The sequence below is a fragment of the Mobula hypostoma genome, chromosome 7, assembly GCF_963921235.1.
Source record: "Mobula hypostoma chromosome 7, sMobHyp1.1, whole genome shotgun sequence".
In the NCBI taxonomy this organism is placed as follows: domain Eukaryota; kingdom Metazoa; phylum Chordata; class Chondrichthyes; order Myliobatiformes; family Myliobatidae; genus Mobula; species Mobula hypostoma.
Genome location: NC_086103.1, coordinates 186027992 through 186048963, shown reverse-complemented (window position 1 = coordinate 186048963; position 20972 = coordinate 186027992). Strand labels below are relative to the sequence as shown.

At 46.9% G+C, this 20972-nt stretch overlaps 1 protein-coding gene across 5 annotated transcripts in view; it reads right to left on the bottom strand.

The window, feature by feature from the left end:
• Window positions 1-903: 903 nt before the first annotated feature.
• The window catches only part of LOC134349834 (rho-related GTP-binding protein RhoG-like), a 30206-nt gene continuing 10137 nt past the window's right edge, over window positions 904-20972 (bottom strand). For 3 of the 5 annotated variants that reach the window (XM_063054770.1, XM_063054769.1, XM_063054771.1), the window contains exon 2: window positions 904-3829. In XM_063054770.1, coding sequence (XP_062910840.1) covers window positions 3234-3812 — 579 coding nt within the window. In that variant the 5' untranslated portion in view covers window positions 3813-3829 and the 3' untranslated portion in view covers window positions 904-3233. The remainder of the gene's footprint in view (window positions 3830-20972) is intronic. The other 2 variants (XM_063054768.1, XM_063054767.1) reach the window with 2 other exon arrangements.

Genomic DNA, 20972 nt, shown 5'->3' with positions numbered 1-20972 from the left:
TCTCCCAGCTAAGTTGAGAGAAGATTGTTGAAAACTGGAAACTCTTGGTCCCAGAAAAGGTTGGTGGGAGGTGAGTGTTGAGAGTAACAGACTGAAGCTCCTCCACCACTGGGGAACGAGTTGAAAATTATAAAAAACTGCAGACACAGCAAGTCTGAAATTAAATCCGAAAACAATGGAAACACTCATTAGGTCAGGCAGCATCTGCGGAGGGAGAATTAGTTAACATTTTAGGCTAAAGACTCTCCTCAAATATTATCACCGTTTCTTTCTCTCCACAGATGCTACCTGACTTGTTGAGTATTCCTGGCATTTGCTGATTTTATTTCTGCTTTCCCATTGGCTGGAACCAAAATCAGTCCCGAGCCTAGGTGGGTAGACAGCCAATGGCAGGAGGTGGGAGCTCGGCTAACATCTCTCTCTCTCTCTCACAGAAACAACACAGCTGATGGCCCAAGTGGAAAATGGCCACCACACAACCGAACAGATCTTCAACCTTAAAGGAAAACTCTGGAAATACTCAGCAGGACAGGCAGCATCTGTAGAGAGAGAATTGACAACCTGAAATGCTAGTTTTGTTTCGCATTGGAAGGTCGAACATGAAGGCAGAGTATAGAGTCAATGACAGGATTGTTAGCAGTGTGAAGGAACAGAGGGATCTTGGGGTCCACGTCTACAGACCCCTCAAGATTGCTGTGCAGGTTAGTAGGGTGATTGAGAAAGTGTATAGTGTGTTGTAACACACACAAAATGCTGGAGGAACTCAGCAGGTCAGGCAGCACCTATGGAGAGCTATAGAGTCGACATTTTGAGCCAAGAGGTTGACTGTTTATTCCTCTCCATAGATGCTGCCTGACCTGCTGAGTTCCTCCAGCATTTTGTGTGTGTTACTCTGGATTGCCAGCATCTGCAGGAGTTCTTGTACGTATGTTGTGTTTGTCTTCATCAGTCACCGGACTGAATTCAAGAGCTGTGAGGTAATGTTGCAGCTCTATAAAACCCTGGTTAGACCACACTTGGAATATTGTGTTCAGTTCTGGTTGCTTCATTATAGGAAGGATGTGGAAGCTTTAGAGCGGGTGCAGAAGAGATTTACCAGGACGAAGGGATCCGGCCCAAAACATCGACCGATCTTTTCCACGGATGCTGCCTGACCTGCTGAGTTCCTCCAGCGTGTTGTGAGTGAGATTCACCAGGAAGCTGCTTGGATTAGAGAGTGTGTTTTATGAGGAGAGGTTGGGTGAGCTAGGGCTTTTCTCTTTGGAGCAAAGGAGGATGAGAGATGTACAATTTGATAAGAGGCACCTGTACAGTGGACAGACAGCACTTCTTCCAGGGCAGAAATGGTGTCGTCTTACGTTCCGATGCACAGGTTAGTAGGTTAATTTGTCACCTGGTTGTAATTGGGCAACACAGATTAATAAATAAGACCATAAGACACAGGAGCAGAAGTAGCTATTTGCCCATCATGGCTGATTTATTATCCCTCTCAACCCCATTCTCCTGGTTTATCCCTGTAACCTTTGATACCCCGACTAATCAAGAACCTGCCACCCTCCGCCTTAAATATACCCAACGACTTGGCCTCCACAGCCGCCTGTGGCAAAGAATTCCACAGGTTCACCACCCTCTGGCTAAATAAATGTCTTTGAACTATAGCCGGAAAGACCATGAGATCATAAGGCAGAGGAGCCAAACTGGGCCATCTGCTCCAACCGAGCCTGCTCCGCCATTCCATCCAGGTTGATTTACTATCCCTCTCAATCCCATTCTTCTACCTTCTCCCCGTAACCTTTGACACTGACTAATCAGGAATCTATCAACCTCCAGCAAACTGGGGAACCTGGAGGAAACCCAGGCTCCCGCGGGAAGAACGTACAAACTTCCTTACAGATGGTGCTGGAATGGAACTTCAGACTCTGGTGGCCCGAGCTGTGATCGTGTCGCACTCACCATTACTCCACTCTGATTCGCACTGTTCTGTGTTCTAACACCGTGGGCCGAAGAATCTGTTCCTGAGTAGGAGACTCCAAAACTCGGGGTGAAGAGAGGGAAAAGGGACTTCAGGGGCAATTTTTTCACACAGAGGGGAATGAGCTGTGGGGGGAGTGGTTGAAGAATTATCATTTAAGAAGCATTTGGATGGGTACATGGAGGGGTGGGTGGGGGGGATAAGGACCAAACAGAGGAAATTGGGCGGGGGGCACCATGGTCAGCATGGACCGGACGGGCAGAAGGGCCTGTATTGCTCTATGACTGTGAGGAGGCTGGCTTGCTGGCAGGGTGAGTGGTCCGTTGGCCAATGGAAGCTGGTGATGCCACTGAGGACAATTCCAGCACTGTGCTCTGCTCTCCGGTGTCCCTGGCATGTATGGGAAGCAGACGTCTCCCCCACCCCTCCACCAGCAATGGTGTCCATGGAAACCCACTCCCTGGAGGCTGCGTTGGCAGGTCTGCGATTGCCGCGCTTGAGATCCGTACCGGCGGAATCATGTGTCCGCTAGGTCGCTGGAATCGACGGTCCATGCAAGTCCAGAAGTGGAAGCCTGTAGGTCAAAGACTCGTGATCTGTGAGTCCTGGGGTTGACACCCAGAGGTCGCTGAGGTCCGGAGGTAAAAGCCCAAAGGTTAAAGTCCGAAGTTGGCAAGGCGGGAGGTAGAGGCCCAAAGGTCTAATGGTCAGGGTTGGTTTGCCCAGCGGGTTAGGGGCCCGGAGTCTACGAGTCTGAGGCTCACAGGCACCCTGAGGCCCAGTGGTTAGAGGCCTGGAGTCTACGAGTCTGAGGCTCACGGGCACCCTGGGGCCCGGATTCTACGAGTCTGAGACTCACAGGCACCCTGGGGCCCGGACGCAATCTGTCCTGGGATTGGAAGCCTGTCAGTACATGTGACTGGGTGGGAGGGTGGGAAAAGGGTTTGTTTCACTGTTGTTGCTGCTTGCGTTGTTCTGCTGGACATACTAGGCGTACCACGTTGGCACCAAAACGCATGGCGATACTCTTGTGGGCTGCCCCCAGCACATCTTTAGAGGTGCGCTGGCTGTTGATGCAAACAATGCATTTCACTGGAACGTCTGGATTTACTCGTGATAAATAACCGGAATCTTGTGCTGGTCCTCTCCAGAGACTGAGACCTCCTCCCCCACACCTCACCAGCTTCAGTGCTCCCCCTCACACTGGCGCTGGTGGGGGGTGGGGCTGTGTCGGCCCTGACCCCCCCCACACTCCCCGGCATCATGTCAGCACACAGCTCCTGGCTCGTTTAGTGCGCCCCCTGTGCAGGACGGCACGCACCGCCTCCTCAAAGACCTCCCTCACGCCCTCCCGCAACAGTGCCGAGCACTCGAGGTACTTGGCGGCCCTCATGCGTCGGGCCAGCCGGGCGCCCTGCTGGTAGGTGATAGGGGCTGCCTGCCGCTGCAGAAGCCCGTGGACGGTGTCCGAGTCCTGTCTTAGGTCCTTCTTGGTGCCCACCAGGAGGACGGGCACGTTGGGCCGGTGCTGGTGTACCTCGGAGTACCAGTCGCTCCAAACGCGCTCGAAGGACGTGGGGTCGCCGATGGAGAAGCAGATGATGAAGACATCGGTGAGGGGATAGTAGAACTGGCGGACGGAGAGCAGGTGTTCCTCCTGGGGCGCCGTGTCCCATACGTTGAGCACCACCGTCCGCTCGTTCACCGTCAGCTGGGTGCTGAAGGTGTCGAAGACGGTGGGCAGGCTGTCCCGCGGGAAGATACGGGTTGTCAGGCAGACGATGAGGGAGGTCTTTCCCACCAGCTCACTGCCCAGTAGCATCACCTTGATGGTCACCATCTTGCCAAGCTGAAAACCTGCGGGCAACCAAGTCGAAGATTAACCGACAGCTCAGAGCCTCAGTGCCCAGCGTAACATAGAACATACAGGATCATAAGTCTCACAACGTTACATATAAGGTCGATAGGATTGCTAAGAAGGTGAATGGTTTGTTGGCCTTCATTTGTCAGAGGATTCAGTTCAAGAGCTGCAAGGTATGTAAGAATGGAACCGCAGTAATTATGGAGGACTTTAACTTGCACATAGATCGGGTGAATCAAGTTGGTCGAGGCAGGCTTGAGGGGGACTTCATAGAGTGCATCTGTGATGGCTTTCCTGAACAGCGTGTTACTGAACCTACAAGAGAACGTGCTGTCTTAGATTTGGTCCTGTGCAATGAGCAGGTAAAGTTAGTGATCTTGTGGTTAGGGATCCTCTTGGAAAGAGTGATCACAGTATGACTGAGTTTCTCATAAAATGGAGGGTGCAATAGTTCGATTTAAAACCAGTGTATTATGGCTAAACAATGGAGACTACAATGGGATGAGGGAGGAGTTGAATAGGGTAGATTAGGAACACAGGCTATGTGGTGGGACTGTTAAGGAACAGAGGAAGACTTACAAAGAGATTTTTCACAGTGCTCAACAAAAGTATATTCCAGTTAAAAGCAAGGACAGGAAGGGTGGGGAGAGCCAGCCATGGATAACTAAGGAAATCAAGGAAGGCATCAAACTAAAAGCTCATGCGTACAAAGTCACCAAGAGTAGTGGGAAACTGGAAGACTGGGAAAACTTTAAAAAGCAACAAAGAACCACTAAGCGGACAATAAAGAAAAGGACACTGGAATATGAAAATAAATTATCACAAAATGCATAAACGGATGGTAAAAGTTTTTATAATTATATAATGGGTGGCTAGAGTGAACATAGATCCCTTGGAGGATGAGAAGGGGAAATTGATATTGGGTAATGAGGAAATGATCGAGGCTTTGAATGACTATTTTGTGTTGGTCTTCATGGTGGGGGAACACGTCTAACACGCCAGTGAGAGATGTTATGGATGCGATGGGAGGTGAGGACCTCGATACAATAACTATCACTAAAGAGGTAGTGCTGAGCAAACTTGTGGGCCTGAAGATAGACAAGTCCCCTGATCCTGATGGAACATATCCCAGGGTACTAAAAGAAATGGCAGAAGTTATAGTGGAGGCTTTGGTGATGATTTACCAAAATTCTCTGGACTCTGAACAGGTCCTGGTGGATTGGAAGACAGCAAATGTCACACCACTGTTCAGAAAAGGATGCAGGCAAAAGGCAGGTAACTATAATCCAGTTAGTTTAACGTCTGAGTTGGGAAAATGCTTGAAGCTATCATGAAAGAAGAAATAGCAAGGCATCTGGAAAGAAATGGATCCATCAGGCAGATGCAGCATGGACTCAGAAAGGGCAGGTCCTGTTTGACAAACTTACTGGAGTTATTTGAGGATATAATGAGCGCATTTGATAGAGGGGAACATATAGACATTGTTTACTTGGATTTCTATAAGGTGCCACATAAAAGACATCCATAAGGTTGGGTGAGTGGGCAAACTCATGGCAGATGCAATTCAATGTGGATAAATGTGAAGTTATCCACTTTGGTGGCAAAAATAGGAAAACAGATTATTATCCGAATGGTGGCCGATTAGGAAAAGGAGAGGTGCAACGAGACCTGGGTGTCATTATACACCAGTCATTGAAAGTGGGCATGCAGGTACAGCAGGCGGTGAAAAAGGCGAATGGTATGCTGGCATTTATAGCAAGAGGATTCGAGTACAGGAGCAGGGAGGTACTACTGCAGTTGTACAAGGCCTTGGTGAGACCACACCTGGAGTATTGTGTGCAGTTTTGGTCCCCTAATCTGAGGAAAGACATCTTTGCCATAGAGGGAGTACAAAGAAGGTTCACCAGATTGATTCCTGGGATGGCAGGTCTTTCATATGAAGAAAGACTGGATGAACTGGGCTTGTACTCGTTGGAATTTAGAAGATTGAGGGGGGATCTGATTGAAACGTATAAGATCCTAAAGGGATTGGACAGGCTAGATGCGGGAAGATTGTTCCCGATGTTGGGGAGGTCCAGAACGAGGGGTCACAGTTTGAGGATAGAGGGGAAGCCTTTTAGGACCGAGATTAGGAAAAACTTCTTCACACAGAGAGTGGTGAATCTGTGGAATTCTCTGCCACAGCAAACTGTTGAGGCCAGTTCATTGGCTATGTTTAAGAGGGAGTTAGATATGGCCCTTGTGGCTACAGGGGTCAGGGGGTATGGAGGGAAGGCTGGGTTCTGAGTTGGATGATCAGCCATGATCATAATAAATGGCGGTGCAGGCTCGAAGGGCCGAATGGCCTACTCCTGCACCTATTTTCTATGTTTCTATGTTTCTATAAGGATGTATAAATTTGGGGTGATGTATTAGCATGGATAAAGGATTGTTTAACCAATGGAAATCAGAGTTAGGATACATGGGTGTTACTCTGGTTGGCAATCAGTGATGAGTGGTGTGTCTCAGGGGTTGGTGTTGGGCCCACAACTGTTCACAATATACATTAACGATCTGGAAGAGGTTACCGAGTGTAATGTATCTAAGTTTCTGATGATACTAAATTGAGTGAAAAAGCAAATTGTGCGCAGAGGATACACAATTCTGCACAATTGCAGAGAGATATAGATAGGTTAACTGAGTGGGCAAGGGTCTGGCAGATGGAGTACAATGTTGGTAAGTACAAGGTCATCCACTTTGGAAGGGAAAATGGAAGAGCAGATTATTACTTAAATGGTAAAAATTGCAGCACGCCGCTGTGCAGAGGGACTTGGGAGTGGTTGTGCATGGATCACAAAGGGTTGGTTTGCAGGTGCAGCAGGCTATCAAGAAGGCAAATGAGATGTTGGCCTTCATTGCTAGAGGAATGGAATTTAAGAGCAGGGAGGTTATGCTGCAACTATACAGGGTACTGGTGAGGCCACACCTGGAGTACTGTGTGCAGTTCTGGTCTCCTTATTTGAGGAAGGATATGCTGGCTTTGGAAGTGGTGCAGAGGAGGTTCACCAGGTTGATTCCAGAGATCAGGGGTTAGACAATGAGGAGAGATTGAGTCACCTGGGACTGTACTCACTGGAATTCAGAAGAATGAGAGGTGATCTTCCAGAAACATATAAAATTATGAAAGGGATAGATAAGATAGAGGCAGAAATGTTGTTTCCACTGGTAGGTGAGACTAGAACTAGGAGTCAAAGCCTTAAGGTGATTAGAGAAAAGTATAGGGGGGATGTCAGAGGTAAGTTTTTTTTTACAAGAGAATGGTGAGTGCGTGGAAAACCCTGCTGGAGTGGTGCTAGAAGCAGATACGTTAGAGACATTTAAGAAACTCTTAGATAGGCTCGTGGATGAAAGTAAAATGGAGGCTGTGTGTGAGGAAAGGGTTAGGTTGATCTTGGAGTAGGTTAAAAGGTCAGCACGTCATTGTGGGCTGAAGGGCCTGGACTGCACTGTGGTGTTTGATATTTTATATTTAGTGTTAGAGATATTATCAGAAAAAGTTCTGGGACAGACTGAATGTATACTTGGAGAGACAGGGATTTGTGGAGGGAGATCCTGTCTGAATAATTAAGTTTTTTGAAGAATTAATTGATATTCCTGCAGAGATACGGTGAAGAGCATTCTGACTGCTTGGTGTGAAGGGTCCAGGAGGCTGCAGAGGGCTGTAGGCTCAGCCAGTCCATCATGGGCACAACCCAGCCCACCATCGAGGACATCTGCAAGGAGGTGGGTTTGATCGTGAAGGACCCTTCCGTGTCCAGGTCATGGCCTCGTTGAGCACACACTCAATGATTCAGGAACAGCTTCCTCCCCTCTGCCATGAGATTTCCGAATGGACGGTGAACCCATGAACACCAGCCCACACCTTTATTGTGCAGGATTCAGTTACTTTGTGACTTTCCATATTTTCTCTCTGCTGCATTACGGAAGCACAGCGGTGCGCACGAAGCTATTGCAGCTCGGGGCGCGGAGTTCAAAGTTCAATTCCGGTGTCCCCTGTAAGGAGTTTGTATGTGGGATTCCTCCAGGTACCCCGGTTTCCTCCCACAGTCCAAAGGCGTACCGGTTAGTAGGTTAATTGGTCATTGCAAACTGTCCTGTGATGAGGCCAGGGTTGAATTGGGGTTGCTGGGCGGAGTGACTGAAAGGGCCGCGAGAGCCTATTCCACACTGTACAGTATCTTTAAATGAAATAAAACAGCAAATTTCAGGTCATATAACGTAAAACAGTGAGAATAAACCTGGTGCTGATTCTGATGAGGAATGCTTCATACAGACTTCAGCAAGGCCTCCGGTATTGAGGACTGGCTCCAAAGATTCGAGCCTGTGTAATACAGCATCGGCTGGCAAACTGGACCGAAACCTGGCCTGATGATGAGGGTGACTCTGGCCTGTAGCCAGTGGTGTGCCACAAGGATTGGCGCCGGCTTAGAATAGGTTAAAAATCATGTGCTGGGCACGTGGCCAAGTGGTTAAGGTGTTCGTCTAGTGATCTGAAGGTCGCTAGTTCGAGCCTCAGCTGTGGCAGTGTGTTTGTGCCCTTGAGCAAGGCACTTAATCACACATTGCTCTAGTCTGTGTGAGGAGTGGCGCCCCACACAGACTTCCAATCTGCACCTTGTAAGGCATGAAAATGCCCGATGCAGGCCTCTCATGGTCTGAGTCAACGTCCCCCGTCCCCCATGGGCTGAATGGCTGTATTGTGCTGTACAGTCTGATGTTCTATGTTCTAGCTGATAAGAAGGAGACGCTGAACGATTACACAAGTCCTCTGTTTCCACCTTCACAGAAGAGAACACAAGGAACTTGCCAGAAAGGCTGGGGTGACAAGTTTCTGGCAAAAACAAGGAACCGAGAAAATTTATATCAGCGAGGATATGATGGGGGTGACAGCTGAGTAATTCCAGGGAGAGATCACCCACATTCCAGAGTGTCTGTACTCTGGATCATGTGTATACCAGATCACCTGTATCCCAGATCACCTGTACTCCAGATCACCTATATCCCAGAGTACATGTACTCCCGATCACCTGTATCCCAGAGTACCTGTACTCCAGATCACCTATATCCCAGAGTACATGTACTCCCGATCACCTGTATCCCAGAGTACCTGTACTCCAGATCACCTGTATCCCAGACTCTCTATACTCCAGATCACCTGTATCCCAGAGTATCTGTACTCTGGATCATGTGTATACCAGAGTATCTGTATCCTAGAGTCCCTGTACTCTGGATCACCTGTATCCCAGAGTCCCTGTACTCCAGATCACCTGTATTCCAGAGTACCTGTACTCCAGATCACCTGTATCCCAGAGTAACTGTACTCCAGATCACCAATATCCCAGAGTCCCAGTACTCCAGATCACCCATGTCCCAGAGTACCTGTACTCTGGATCACTTGTATTCCGGAGTACTGGGAGAGGAACTGTGGGAATAGTGGGTCATCAGTCCACAGCTTCTAGATTTCTACAGATTATGGAATTGGTCCCATAAACTGGAGGGGTTTGAGAGGGAGGAACAGAGACTGAAGATTTACATGCTCACTCATAAACACACAGACACTGCATACACACACAGCTCACACTTACACACACATACAGACATCTCAAATACACGCAACTCACACTCTCACACGTACCTCACACACATCATATGCACACACTTCACACTCACACACCTTACACATACACCTCACATGCACAGATACACACACATCTCTTGCGCGCGCACACACACACACACACACACACACAAACCTCACACTCTTTCTCATGCACACCTTACACACATACACATACCTCTCTCGCTCTCTCTCTCTCATACACACAGTGGTTTTGTTGTCAGTATAATTTTAAACCTGAATAGTGAAGTAGAATTGGACCTGTATTTGTAACCTGCCCCCATCCTAATTCACAGAAAGTGGACGTGACAGCTCTTCACCCAGCCTTCCCGGACATGGGTCAAGTCCTCAGTTCCCTCAACATGGTAACTTGGGTAGATGCTGGTCTTTACAGATCAGGAGGTGGGAGGTGATGTTACAAACTGCTGGATGGACAACACTCTCTCCATGCTCCCAGAAGCACAGGACCTGCTGCCCCATTCACAAAAGCATCTTTTCTTGCTTTAGCGTAGCTGCTCAGTAACTAAGCCGTCACTGGCTCCCATCACCCACCACTCACAGGGCAGTCGTTAAAGTTGACCCATCCATTCCGAGTGGGTCCCGGACAAGAGGAAGAGAGGGCGACAGGAAGGTCAGGGCCTAACAGCACCAGTGATCTGGGTTCAATTCCTACCACTGTTTGTATGCTTCTCCTGTGACCACATGATGTTCCTCCCACATTCCAAAGATGTGCCGGTTGGTAAGTGTTAACAAGTTGTGACAGGCTATGTTGGTGCAGGAAGAATGGTGACACTTGTGGGCTACCGCCAGCACAGCCTCAGATTGTGTCCGTCATTGACACAAATGACATATTTCACTGTATGTTTCCATGTACATAAATGTGACAAATAAAGCGAATCTACAGTATACCCCGATATGGCCTGACACCCTGTAGTCCAGTAAACCCCGATATGGCCTTAGACCAGATAGTCCAGTAAACCCCAATATGGCCTTACAGTCCAGTAAACCCCGATATGGCCTTAATCCATACAGTCCAGTAAACCCCGATATGGCCTTACACCATACAGTCCAGTAAACCCCGATATGGTTTTAATCCATACAGTCCAATAAACCCTGATATGGCCTTAATCCATACAGTCCAGTAAACCCTGATATGGTTTTAATCCACCATACAGTCCAGTAAACCCTGATATGGTTTTAATCCATACAGTCCAGTAAACCCTGATATGGTTTTAATCCATACAGTCCAGTAAACCCTGATATGGTTTTAATCCATACAGTCCAGTAAACCCTGATATGGCCTTACACCAGATAGTCCAGTAAACCCCGATATGGCCTTACACCAGATAGTCCAGTAAACCCCGATATGGCCTTAATCCATACAGTCCAGTAAACCCCGATATGGCCTTACACCATACAGTCCAGTAAACCCCAATATGGTTTTAATCCATACAGTCCAATAAACCCTGATATGGCCTTAATCCATACAGTCCAGTAAACCCTGATATGGTTTTAATCCACCATACAGTCCAGTAAACCCTGATATGGTTTTAATCCATACAGTCCAATAAACCCTGATATGGCCTCACACCAGATAGTCCAGTAAACCCCAATACGGCCTTACACCATACAGTCCAGTAAACCCCGATATGGTTTTAATCCATACAGTCCAATAAACCCTGATATGGCCTTAATCCATACAGTCCAGTAAACCCCGAGATGGCCTTAATCCATACAGTCCAGTAAACCCCGATATGGTTTTAATCCATACAGTCCAGTAAACCCCGATATGGCCTTACACCATACAGTCCAGTAAACCCCTATATGGTTTTAATCCATACAGTCCAGTAAACCCTGATATGGCCTTAATCCATACAGTCCAGTAAACCCCGATATGGTTTTAATCCATACAGTCCAGTAAACCCTGATATGGTTTTAATCCATACAGTCCAGTAAACCCCAATATGGTTTTAATCCATACAGTCCAGTAAACCCCGATATGGCCTTAATCCATACAGTCCAGTAAACCCCGAGATGGCCTCACACCAGATAGTCCAGTAAACCCCGATATGGTTTTAATCCATACAGTCCAGTAAACCCCAATATGGTTTTAATCCATACAGTCCAGTAAACCCTGATATGGCCTCACACCAGATAGTCCAGTAAACCCCAATACGGCCTTACACCATACAGTCCAGTAAACCCCGATATGGTTTTAATCCATACAGTCCAATAAACCCTGATATGGTTTTAATCCATACAGTCCAGTAAACCCCGAGATGGCCTTAATCCATACAGTCCAGTAAACCCCGATATGGCCTTACACCATACAGTCCAGTAAACCCCTATATGGTTTTAATCCATACAGTCCAGTAAACCCCGAGATGGCCTCATACCAGATAGTCCAGTAAACCCCGATATGGCCTTACACCATACAGTCCAGTAAACCCCTATATGGTTTTAATCCATACAGTCCAGTAAACCCTGATATGGCCTTACAACATACAGTCCAGTAAACCCCAATATGGTTTTAATCCATACAGTCCAGTAAACCCCGATATGGCCTTAATCCATACAGTCCAGTAGACCCTGATATGGTTTTAATCCACCATACAGTCCAGTAAACCCCGATATGGTTTTAATCCATACAGTCCAGTAAACCCCGATATGGTTTTAATCCATACAGTCCAGTAAACCCTGATATGGTTTTAATCCATACAGTCCAGTAAACCCCGAGATGGCCTCACACCAGATAGTCCAGTAAACCCCAATACGGCCTTACACCATACAGTCCAGTAAACCCCGATATGGTTTTAATCCATACAGTCCAATAAACCCTGATATGGTTTTAATCCATACAGTCCAGTAAACCCCGAGATGGCCTTAATCCATACAGTCCAGTAAACCCCGATATGGCCTTACACCATACAGTCCAGTAAACCCCTATATGGTTTTAATCCATACAGTCCAGTAAACCCCGAGATGGCCTCATACCAGATAGTCCAGTAAACCCCGATATGGCCTTACACCATACAGTCCAGTAAACCCCTATATGGTTTTAATCCATACAGTCCAGTAAACCCTGATATGGCCTTACAACATACAGTCCAGTAAACCCCAATATGGTTTTAATCCATACAGTCCAGTAAACCCCGATATGGCCTTAATCCATACAGTCCAGTAGACCCTGATATGGTTTTAATCCACCATACAGTCCAGTAAACCCCGATATGGTTTTAATCCATACAGTCCAGTAAACCCCGATATGGTTTTAATCCATACAGTCCAGTAAACCCTGATATGGTTTTAATCCATACAGTCCAGTAAACCCCGAGATGGCCTCACACCAGATAGTCCAGTAAACCCCAATACGGCCTTACACCATACAGTCCAGTAAACCCCGATATGGTTTTAATCCATACAGTCCAGTAAACCCCGAGATGGCCTCACACCATGAAGTCTGCCTGCTTTGCACTTCCTCTGTAACTGGTACGCTTTATTCTGCATTCTCTTGTTATTTTCTTTTGCTCTACCTCAGTGCACTGTGTAATCGGTCATTAGGGACCCCCATTAGCCCAGGACAGGCCCTTTTCTCATTGCTACCATAAAGGAGGAGGTACAGGAGCCTGAGGACACACACTCAATGGTTCAGGAACAGCTTCTTGCCCTCTGTCAACAGATTCTGAATGGACATTGAACCCACGAACAATACCTCACTATTTTCCCCTCTCTTTTTGCACTACTAACCTATTCTAATTTATTTTTAATATATAGTTCTTATTGTAATGTTATAGTTTTTATTATTATGTATTGCATTGTACTGTTGTCATAAAGCAACAAATTTCATAACATCTGCCAGTGATGTTAAAGCTGATTCTGACTGTGAAAATGAATTGATCTGTATGGAGAGTTTTTCACTGGATCTCAGTATGTATAAGATCAAAGGGTCATAAGACACAGGAGCAGGATTAGGCCATTTGGCCCATCAAGTCTGCTCCACCATTTCATCATGACTGATCCATTTTTCATCTCAGCCCCAATCTCCTGCCTTCTCCCCGTATCCCTTCATACCCTGACCAATCAAGAAGCTATCAACCTCTGCCTTAAATATACATAAAGACTTTGCCTCCACAGCTGCCTGAGGCAATAAATTCCACAGATTCACACTCCCTGGCTAACAAAATTCCTCCTCATCTCTGTTCTAAAAGGACGCCCCTTTTTTTTCTGAGGCTGTGTCCTCTGGTATTAGATTCTCCCACTACAGGAAACATCGCAGCGGCCACTCCGGTGGTGATGTCTGTTATTTGTCAAGTAGGGTGCCGTGCACAATCCTGATTTGATGGAGACGGACGTGAGAGCACGGAGGAACATCTGGTGAAACTTCTGAAATGCCTGCTTCGCTGCTGCTGCTACTGTGTGGTCCAGAATCTCCGGAGGGGAAGGCCCCGAGTCCTCGGCTTTGCTTGTTGCTCAGCGGCCGGGGCAGGGTCAAAGCGCTCGGCAGACAATGGTGCTCGGAGAGGCTGTGTCGGAGGGGCTGGTCGGAGGCTCGAAGTTTTCGGACGGACTCAGAGTCCGCTGCGGTCGGGTGTTTCCAATTATGCTGCATCGGCAAGTTGGCGGCGCTTGGAGGTTCATGGCAGGGAGAGTTCCTCCCTTCTGCCACCTGCGTGAGATGATGAGTCTATCGGGACTTTGAGACTTTTTTTTACCATGACCATGGTCTACTCTTTATCAAATAATGGTATTGCTTTGCACTGTTGTAACTATATGTTATAATTACGTGGTTTTGTCAGTTTTAGTCTTGGTTTGTCCTGTGTTTTCTTGTGATCTCATTCTGGAGGAATGTTGTATCATTTTTTAATGCATGCATTTCTAAATAACAATAAACGAGGACTGAGTGTCCTCATAATCTAATCTAATCTAATCCTCTCCACATCCACTCTGTCAAGGCCTTTCACCATTCGATAGGTTTCAATTAGGTCACCCCTCATTCTTCTGAATTCCAGTGAATACAGGCCCAGAGCCGTCAAATGCTCTTCTTATGACAATCCATTCAATCCTGGAATCATTTTTGTGAACCTCCTTTGAACCCTCTCCAGTTTCAGCACATCCTTTGTAAGATAAGGGGCCCAAAACTGCTCACAATATACCAAGTGAGTCTCACCAGTGCTTTATAAAGTCTCAACATTACATTCTCACTTTCATATTCTAGTCCTCTTGAAAAGAATGCTAACATCACAATTGCCTGCCTCACCACCAACTCACCTTTCAAATGAGCCTTTAGGGAATCCTGCACAAGGACTCCCAAGTCCCTTTGCACCTCAGATTTTAGTATTTTCTCTCCATTTAGAAATTAGTCAACTCTTTCAATTCTTCAACCAAACTGCATGACCATACACTTGCCAACACTGTATTCCATCTGCCATTTCTTTGCCCATTCTGCCAATCGGTCTAAGTCCTTCTGTAGCCTGCTTAATCAAAACTACCTGTCCCTTCACTCATCTCCATATTGTCTGCAAACTTTGCAACAAAACCATCAATTTTATTATCCAAATAATTGACATATGACATAAAAAGAATTTCTCCCAACACAAACCCCTGTGGAACACCACTAGTTGTTGGCAGCCAGCCAGAAAGGGCTCACTTTATTCCCACTCTTTGCCTCCTGCCAATCAGCCACTGGTTTATCCATGCTAGAATCTTTTCTGTAATACCATGGACTCGTAGTTTGTTAAGCAGCCTCATGTGTGGTACCTTGTCAAAGCCTTCTGAAAATACAAGTACACAATACAAACCATTTCTCCTTTGACTATCTTGCTTGTTATTTCTTCAAAGAATTGTCAGGCAAGATTCTCTCTTCAGGACACCATGCTGACTATGGCTTATTTTATCATGTGCCTCCAAGTACCCCAAAACCACGTCCTGAAGAATTGACTCCAACGTCTTCCCAACCACTGAGGTCAGACTAACTGGCCTAAAATTTCCTTTCGTCCGCCTCTCTTCCTTCTTGAAGAGTGGAGTGATATTTACAATTTTCCAGTTTTCCAGAACCATTCCAAAAGCTAGTCATTCTTGAAATATCTGTACCAATGTGCTGGGACCACAGCTATTTACAATATACATTAATGATTTAGATGAAGGGATTAAAAGTAACATTAGCAAGTTGGCAGATGGCACAAAGCTGGGTGGCAGTGCGAAATGTGAGGAGGATGTTATGAGCATGTAGGGTGACTTGGACAGGCTAGGTGAGTGGGCAGATGCAGTTTAATGTGGATAAATGTGAGGTTATCCACTTTGGTGGCAAGAACAGGAAGGCAGATTACTATCTGAATGGTGTCAAGTTAGGAAAAGGGGACGTTTAAGGGGAAGGGGAACTAGGTGTCCTTGTTCATCAGTCACTGAAAGTAAGCGTGCAGGTACAGCAGGCAGTGAAGAAAGCTAATGACATGTTAGCCTTCATAACAAGGGGAGTTGAGTATAGGAGCAAAGAGGTCCTTCTGCAGTTGTACAAGGCCTTGGTGAGACCACACCTGGAGTATTGTGTGCAGTTTTGGTCTCCAAATTTGAGGAAGGACATTCTTGCTATTGAGGGAGTGCAGCGTAGGTTCACGAGGTTAATTCCCGGGATGGCGGGGCTGTCATGTTGAAAGATTGGAGCGATTGGGCTTGTATACACTGGAATTTAGAAGGATGAAAGGGGATCTGATTGAAACATATAAGATTATTAAGGGATTGGACACGCTAGAGGCAGGAAACATGTTCCCGATTTTGGGGGAGTTCAGAACCAGAGACCACGGTTTAAGAAAAAGGGGTAGGCCATTTAGAACGGAGTTGAGGAAAATCTTTTTCACCCAGAGAGTGGTGGATATGTGGAATGCTCTGCCCCAGAAGACAGTGGAGGCCAGTTCTCTGGATGCTTTCAAGAAAGAGTTAGATAGAGCTCTTAAAGATAGTGGAGTCAAGGGATATGGGGAGAAGACAGGAACAGGGTACTGATTGTGGATGATCAGCCATGATCACAGTGAATGGTGGTGCTGGCTCGAAGGACCGAATGGCCTACTCCTGTACCTATTATCTGTTGTCTATAATGTCTCCACATTCTCTTCAGCCACCTCTCACAACCCTGGGGTGCACACTATCCGGTCCAGGTGATTTATCTACTTTCAGACCTTTCTGTTTCCCAAGAACCTTCTCACCATACTGTGAGTGCCTTCCACAGTGAAGACTGATGCAAAATACTTATTTCAGTTTGTTCACCATTTCCTTGTCCCCCAATACTACCTCTCCAGCATCATTTTCCAGCGGTCCGATATCCACTCTCACCTCTCTTTTACACCTTATGTATCTGAAGAAACTTTTGGTATCCTCTTTAATATTATTGGCTAACTTATTTTCGTATTCTATCTTTACCTTCTTAATCACAAACAAGAGAAAATCTGCAGATGCTGGAAATCCAAGCAACATATTCAAAATAAGATGATGAGAGGCATTGATCGTGTGGATAGTCAGTGGCTTTTTCCCCAGGGTGGAAATGGCTAGCACGAGAGGGCACAGTTTTAAAGTGCTTGGAAGTAGGTAGGGAGATTTCAGGGGTAATTTTTTTTATGCAGAGAGTGATGAGTGCGTGGAATGGGCTGCCGGTGATGGTGGTGGAGGTGGATACAATAGGGTCTTTTAAGAGACTCTTGGACAGGTACAGGGAGCTTAGAAAAATACAGGGCTATGGGTTTCCCTAGGTAATTTCTCAGGTTAGGACATGTTTGGCACAGCTTTGTGGGCTGATGGGCCTGTATTGAGCTGTAGATTTTCTATGTTTCTATGTTTCTAAAATGCTGGAGGAACTCAGCAGGCCAGGCAGCAACTATGGAAAAAAAAATACAATCGACGTTTCGGGCCGTGACCCTTTGGCAGGACTGGAGAAAAACAGGATGAGTAGATTTAAGAGGTGGGAGGAGGAGAGAGAAACACAGGGTGACAGGTGAAACTGGGAAGGGGAGGGATGAAGTAAAGAGCTGGAAAGTTGATTGGTGAAAGAGATACAGGGCTGGAGAAGGGGGAGTCTTGTAGGACAGGATGGAAGGCCATAGAAGAAAGAAAAGGGGGGAGGAGCACCAGAGGGAGCTAATGGACAGGCAAGCTGAGAGAAGGAAAAGGCGATGGGAAATAGTGAAGAGGGGTCAAGGGGCCATTACCGGAAGTTTGAGAAATTGATGTTCATGCCATCAGGCTGGAGGCTACCCAGACTGAATATAAGGTGCTGTTCCTCCAACCTGAGTGTGGCTTCATCTTTACAGCAGAGGAGGCTATGGATTGACATATCGGAATGGGAATGGGAGGTGGAGTTAAAATGGGTGGCCACCAGAAGGAGTGGGATATCCCAGTGGCCACCCATTTTAATTCCACTTCCCATTCCCATTCCGATCTGTCAATCCATTCTCCAACCTGTATCTCTTTCACCAATCTACTTCCCAGCTCTTTACTTCATCCTTATGGTTTTTTTGTTGGGCACGTGGCCAAGTGGTTAAGGCATTCATCTAGTTACCTCAAGGTTGCTAGTTCGAGCCTCAGCTGTGGCAGCATGTTTGTGTCCTTGAGCAAGGTATTTAATCACACATTGCTCTGGTGTCTGTGTGAGGAGTGGCGCCCCACACAGTCTTCCAATCTGCACCTTGTAAGGCATGAAAATGCCCGACGCAGGCCTCTCATGGTCTGAGTCAACGTTCCCTCCCCACCTCTGGTTTCACCTATCACCTTGTGTTTCTCTCTCCCATCCCTCACCTTTTAAATCTACTCTTCATCTTTTTGTTCTCCAGTCCTGCCAAAAGGTCTTGGCCTGAAATGTTGACTGTGCTGTTTCCCATAGATGCTGCCTAGCCTGCTGAGTTCCTCCAGCATTTTATGTGTCTTTACCTTCTTAATGGCTTTTTGCTTCCCTTCTGTTGGTTTTAAAAAGCTTTCAATCCTCTAACTTCCCACTAATTTTTGCTCTATTATATGCCCCCTCTTTGGCTTTTAAGATGGCTTTGACTTCTCTTGTTAGCCATGGTTGTGACATCTTGCCTTTAGAATACTTGTTCCTCTTTGGGATGTATATATCCTGCCATACGAATTGTTTCCAGAAATTCCAGCCATTGCTGCTCTGCCATTATCCCTGCCAGTGTTCTTTTCCAAACAATTCTGGCCAGCTCCTCTCTCGTGCCTCCATTAATTCCCTTTACTCCACAGTAATACTAAGACATCTGACTTTCGCTCTTCTTTCTCAAATTTCATAGTGAATTCAATCATATTATGATTACTTACTCCAAAGGGTTCTTTTACCTTAAGCTCTTACCTTAATCAATTTTGGCTCATGGCCAACACCCAATCGAGAATAGCTGATCCCCTAGTGGACTCAGCCATGAGCTACTCTAAACAGCCAACTCGTAGGCAATCTCTAGGAATCCAGCACCAACCTGATTTTCTCAATCTACCTGCATATTTAAGTCACCATGACTATGCATTTCTATCTCCCATTGTAATTTGTAGAGCACATCCTTACTACTGTATGGGGGTCTGTATACAACTCCCATCAGGGTCTTTCTACCCTTGTAGTGTCTTAGCTCTATTCACAATGATTCAACACCTTCTGATTCTATGTCGTGATTTGATTTCATTTTTTACCAATCGAGCAATGCCGCCCCCCTGCCTGTCCTTTTGATACAATGGACATTAAGCTCCCAGCTATAATCTTCCTTCATATGTATGGCAATAATAAACCAATTTACCAGTAATTAAAGCTGACTGATCTCTCTTTCTTTCGAATTCTGGAGTATGGAATCAACACTGGATTTCATAACTCCGTGCATGACCAGGAGGCTGGAATTAGCAGAGGGAGTTGGGAGGGTGGGGAAGGGGAGGAAGAGGGTAGGGAGGAGCCGATGATCGCACAGGATGTGGGATAGGGCTGAGGGGCTCAGTGGTCAACCCCTGACCCTATTTCCTTCAGGGAGAAGCAAGGGACAAAAATGTTTAAAAGGAGGGTTACAGTGATTGGAGGAAAGTATAGGGGGGTGGTGTGGAATGTCAGAGGTAGGTTTGTTGCTCAGAGAGTGATGGGTGTGTGGAATGCCCTGTCAGGCAAATACATTAGAGACATTTGAGAGGCTCGTAGATAATAGAAAAATTGAGTGTTACATAGGAGGGAAGGGTTAAATTGATCTTAGAGTAAGTTAAAAGGGCAGCACAACATTGTGAGCCGAAAGCCTGCACTGTACTCTACTGTTTGCAGTTTCCTCCAGTTTCAGACTTCCCCACCCTGGGGAAAAGACTGTGACCTTAAGTGAAGTACTGTTGAATGCCCTATGCTCTGTATCCTAAACACAAGTGTGAGATCTTTGAACGGAAAGCAAAATGCAACAGGTGATGGAAACATGCAGTAAAAACCCAGCAAGTCAAGCAGCATCTGTGGAGGGAGGAGCAGAAGATGGTACTTCTGAGTCCCTCTCAACAGATGGTGTCCGACCTGCTGTGTGTTTCCAAGGGAAAGTGCTCTGAACTGTGGCTGGGTACAGGGAGAGTCCCGGCGAGGCTGAGAGGAATGAAACAGAGCAGTAGGAAGAAGAGGCAGGTAAGGTCCAGAGATGCCAGGCTTGCAGAGGTAGGACTGAGAGACAGTGGAATCAGGAGGGGAGGGAAGAGGATTGGGTGACCTTGGCAGAGATGGGAAGAGTGAGGGGACTGGGGGGCTGGAGAGGGAAGGAGCGTTGGGTGGGCAACATTAGGAACATCAACATGTGACACACCCTGTCGATTCCTCCCTCCAAACTGCCTCTGCTTCAGGTCACACACATCAAAGTTGCTGGTGAACGCAGCAGGCCAAGCAGCATCTATAGGAAGAGGTGCAGTCGACGTTTCAGGCCGAGACCCTTCGTCACTGCTTCATGTCAGTCACTGTCTCAACACTTGAACACAGCATGATCCCACAAACACCAATTCGGTAATCTCTACCACTGATACTAACTCCAGAACATTGGGAAAACTTTTGGTATAACTCCCGTCCCACAGTGTGACCCTCCCTCAGTACCACCCCTCCCACAGTGTGACCCTCCCTCAGTACCACCCTCCCATAGTGTGACTCTCCCTCAGTACCACCCCTCCCACAGTGTGACCCTCCCTCAGTACCACCCCTCCCACAGTGTGACCCTCCCTCAGTACCACCCTCCCATAGTGTGACTCTCCCTCAGTATCACCCCTCCCACAGTGTGACCCTCCCTCAATACCGCCCCTCCCACAGTGTGACCCTCCCTCAGTACCACCCCTCCCACAGTGTGACCCTCCCTCAGTACCACCCTCCCATAGTGTGACTCTCCCTCAGTATCACCCCTCCCACAGTGTGACCCTCCCTCAATACCGCCCCTCCCGCAGTGTGACCCTCCCTCAGTATCACCCCTCCCACAGTGTGACTCTCACTCAGTACCACCCCTCCCACAGTGTGACCCTCC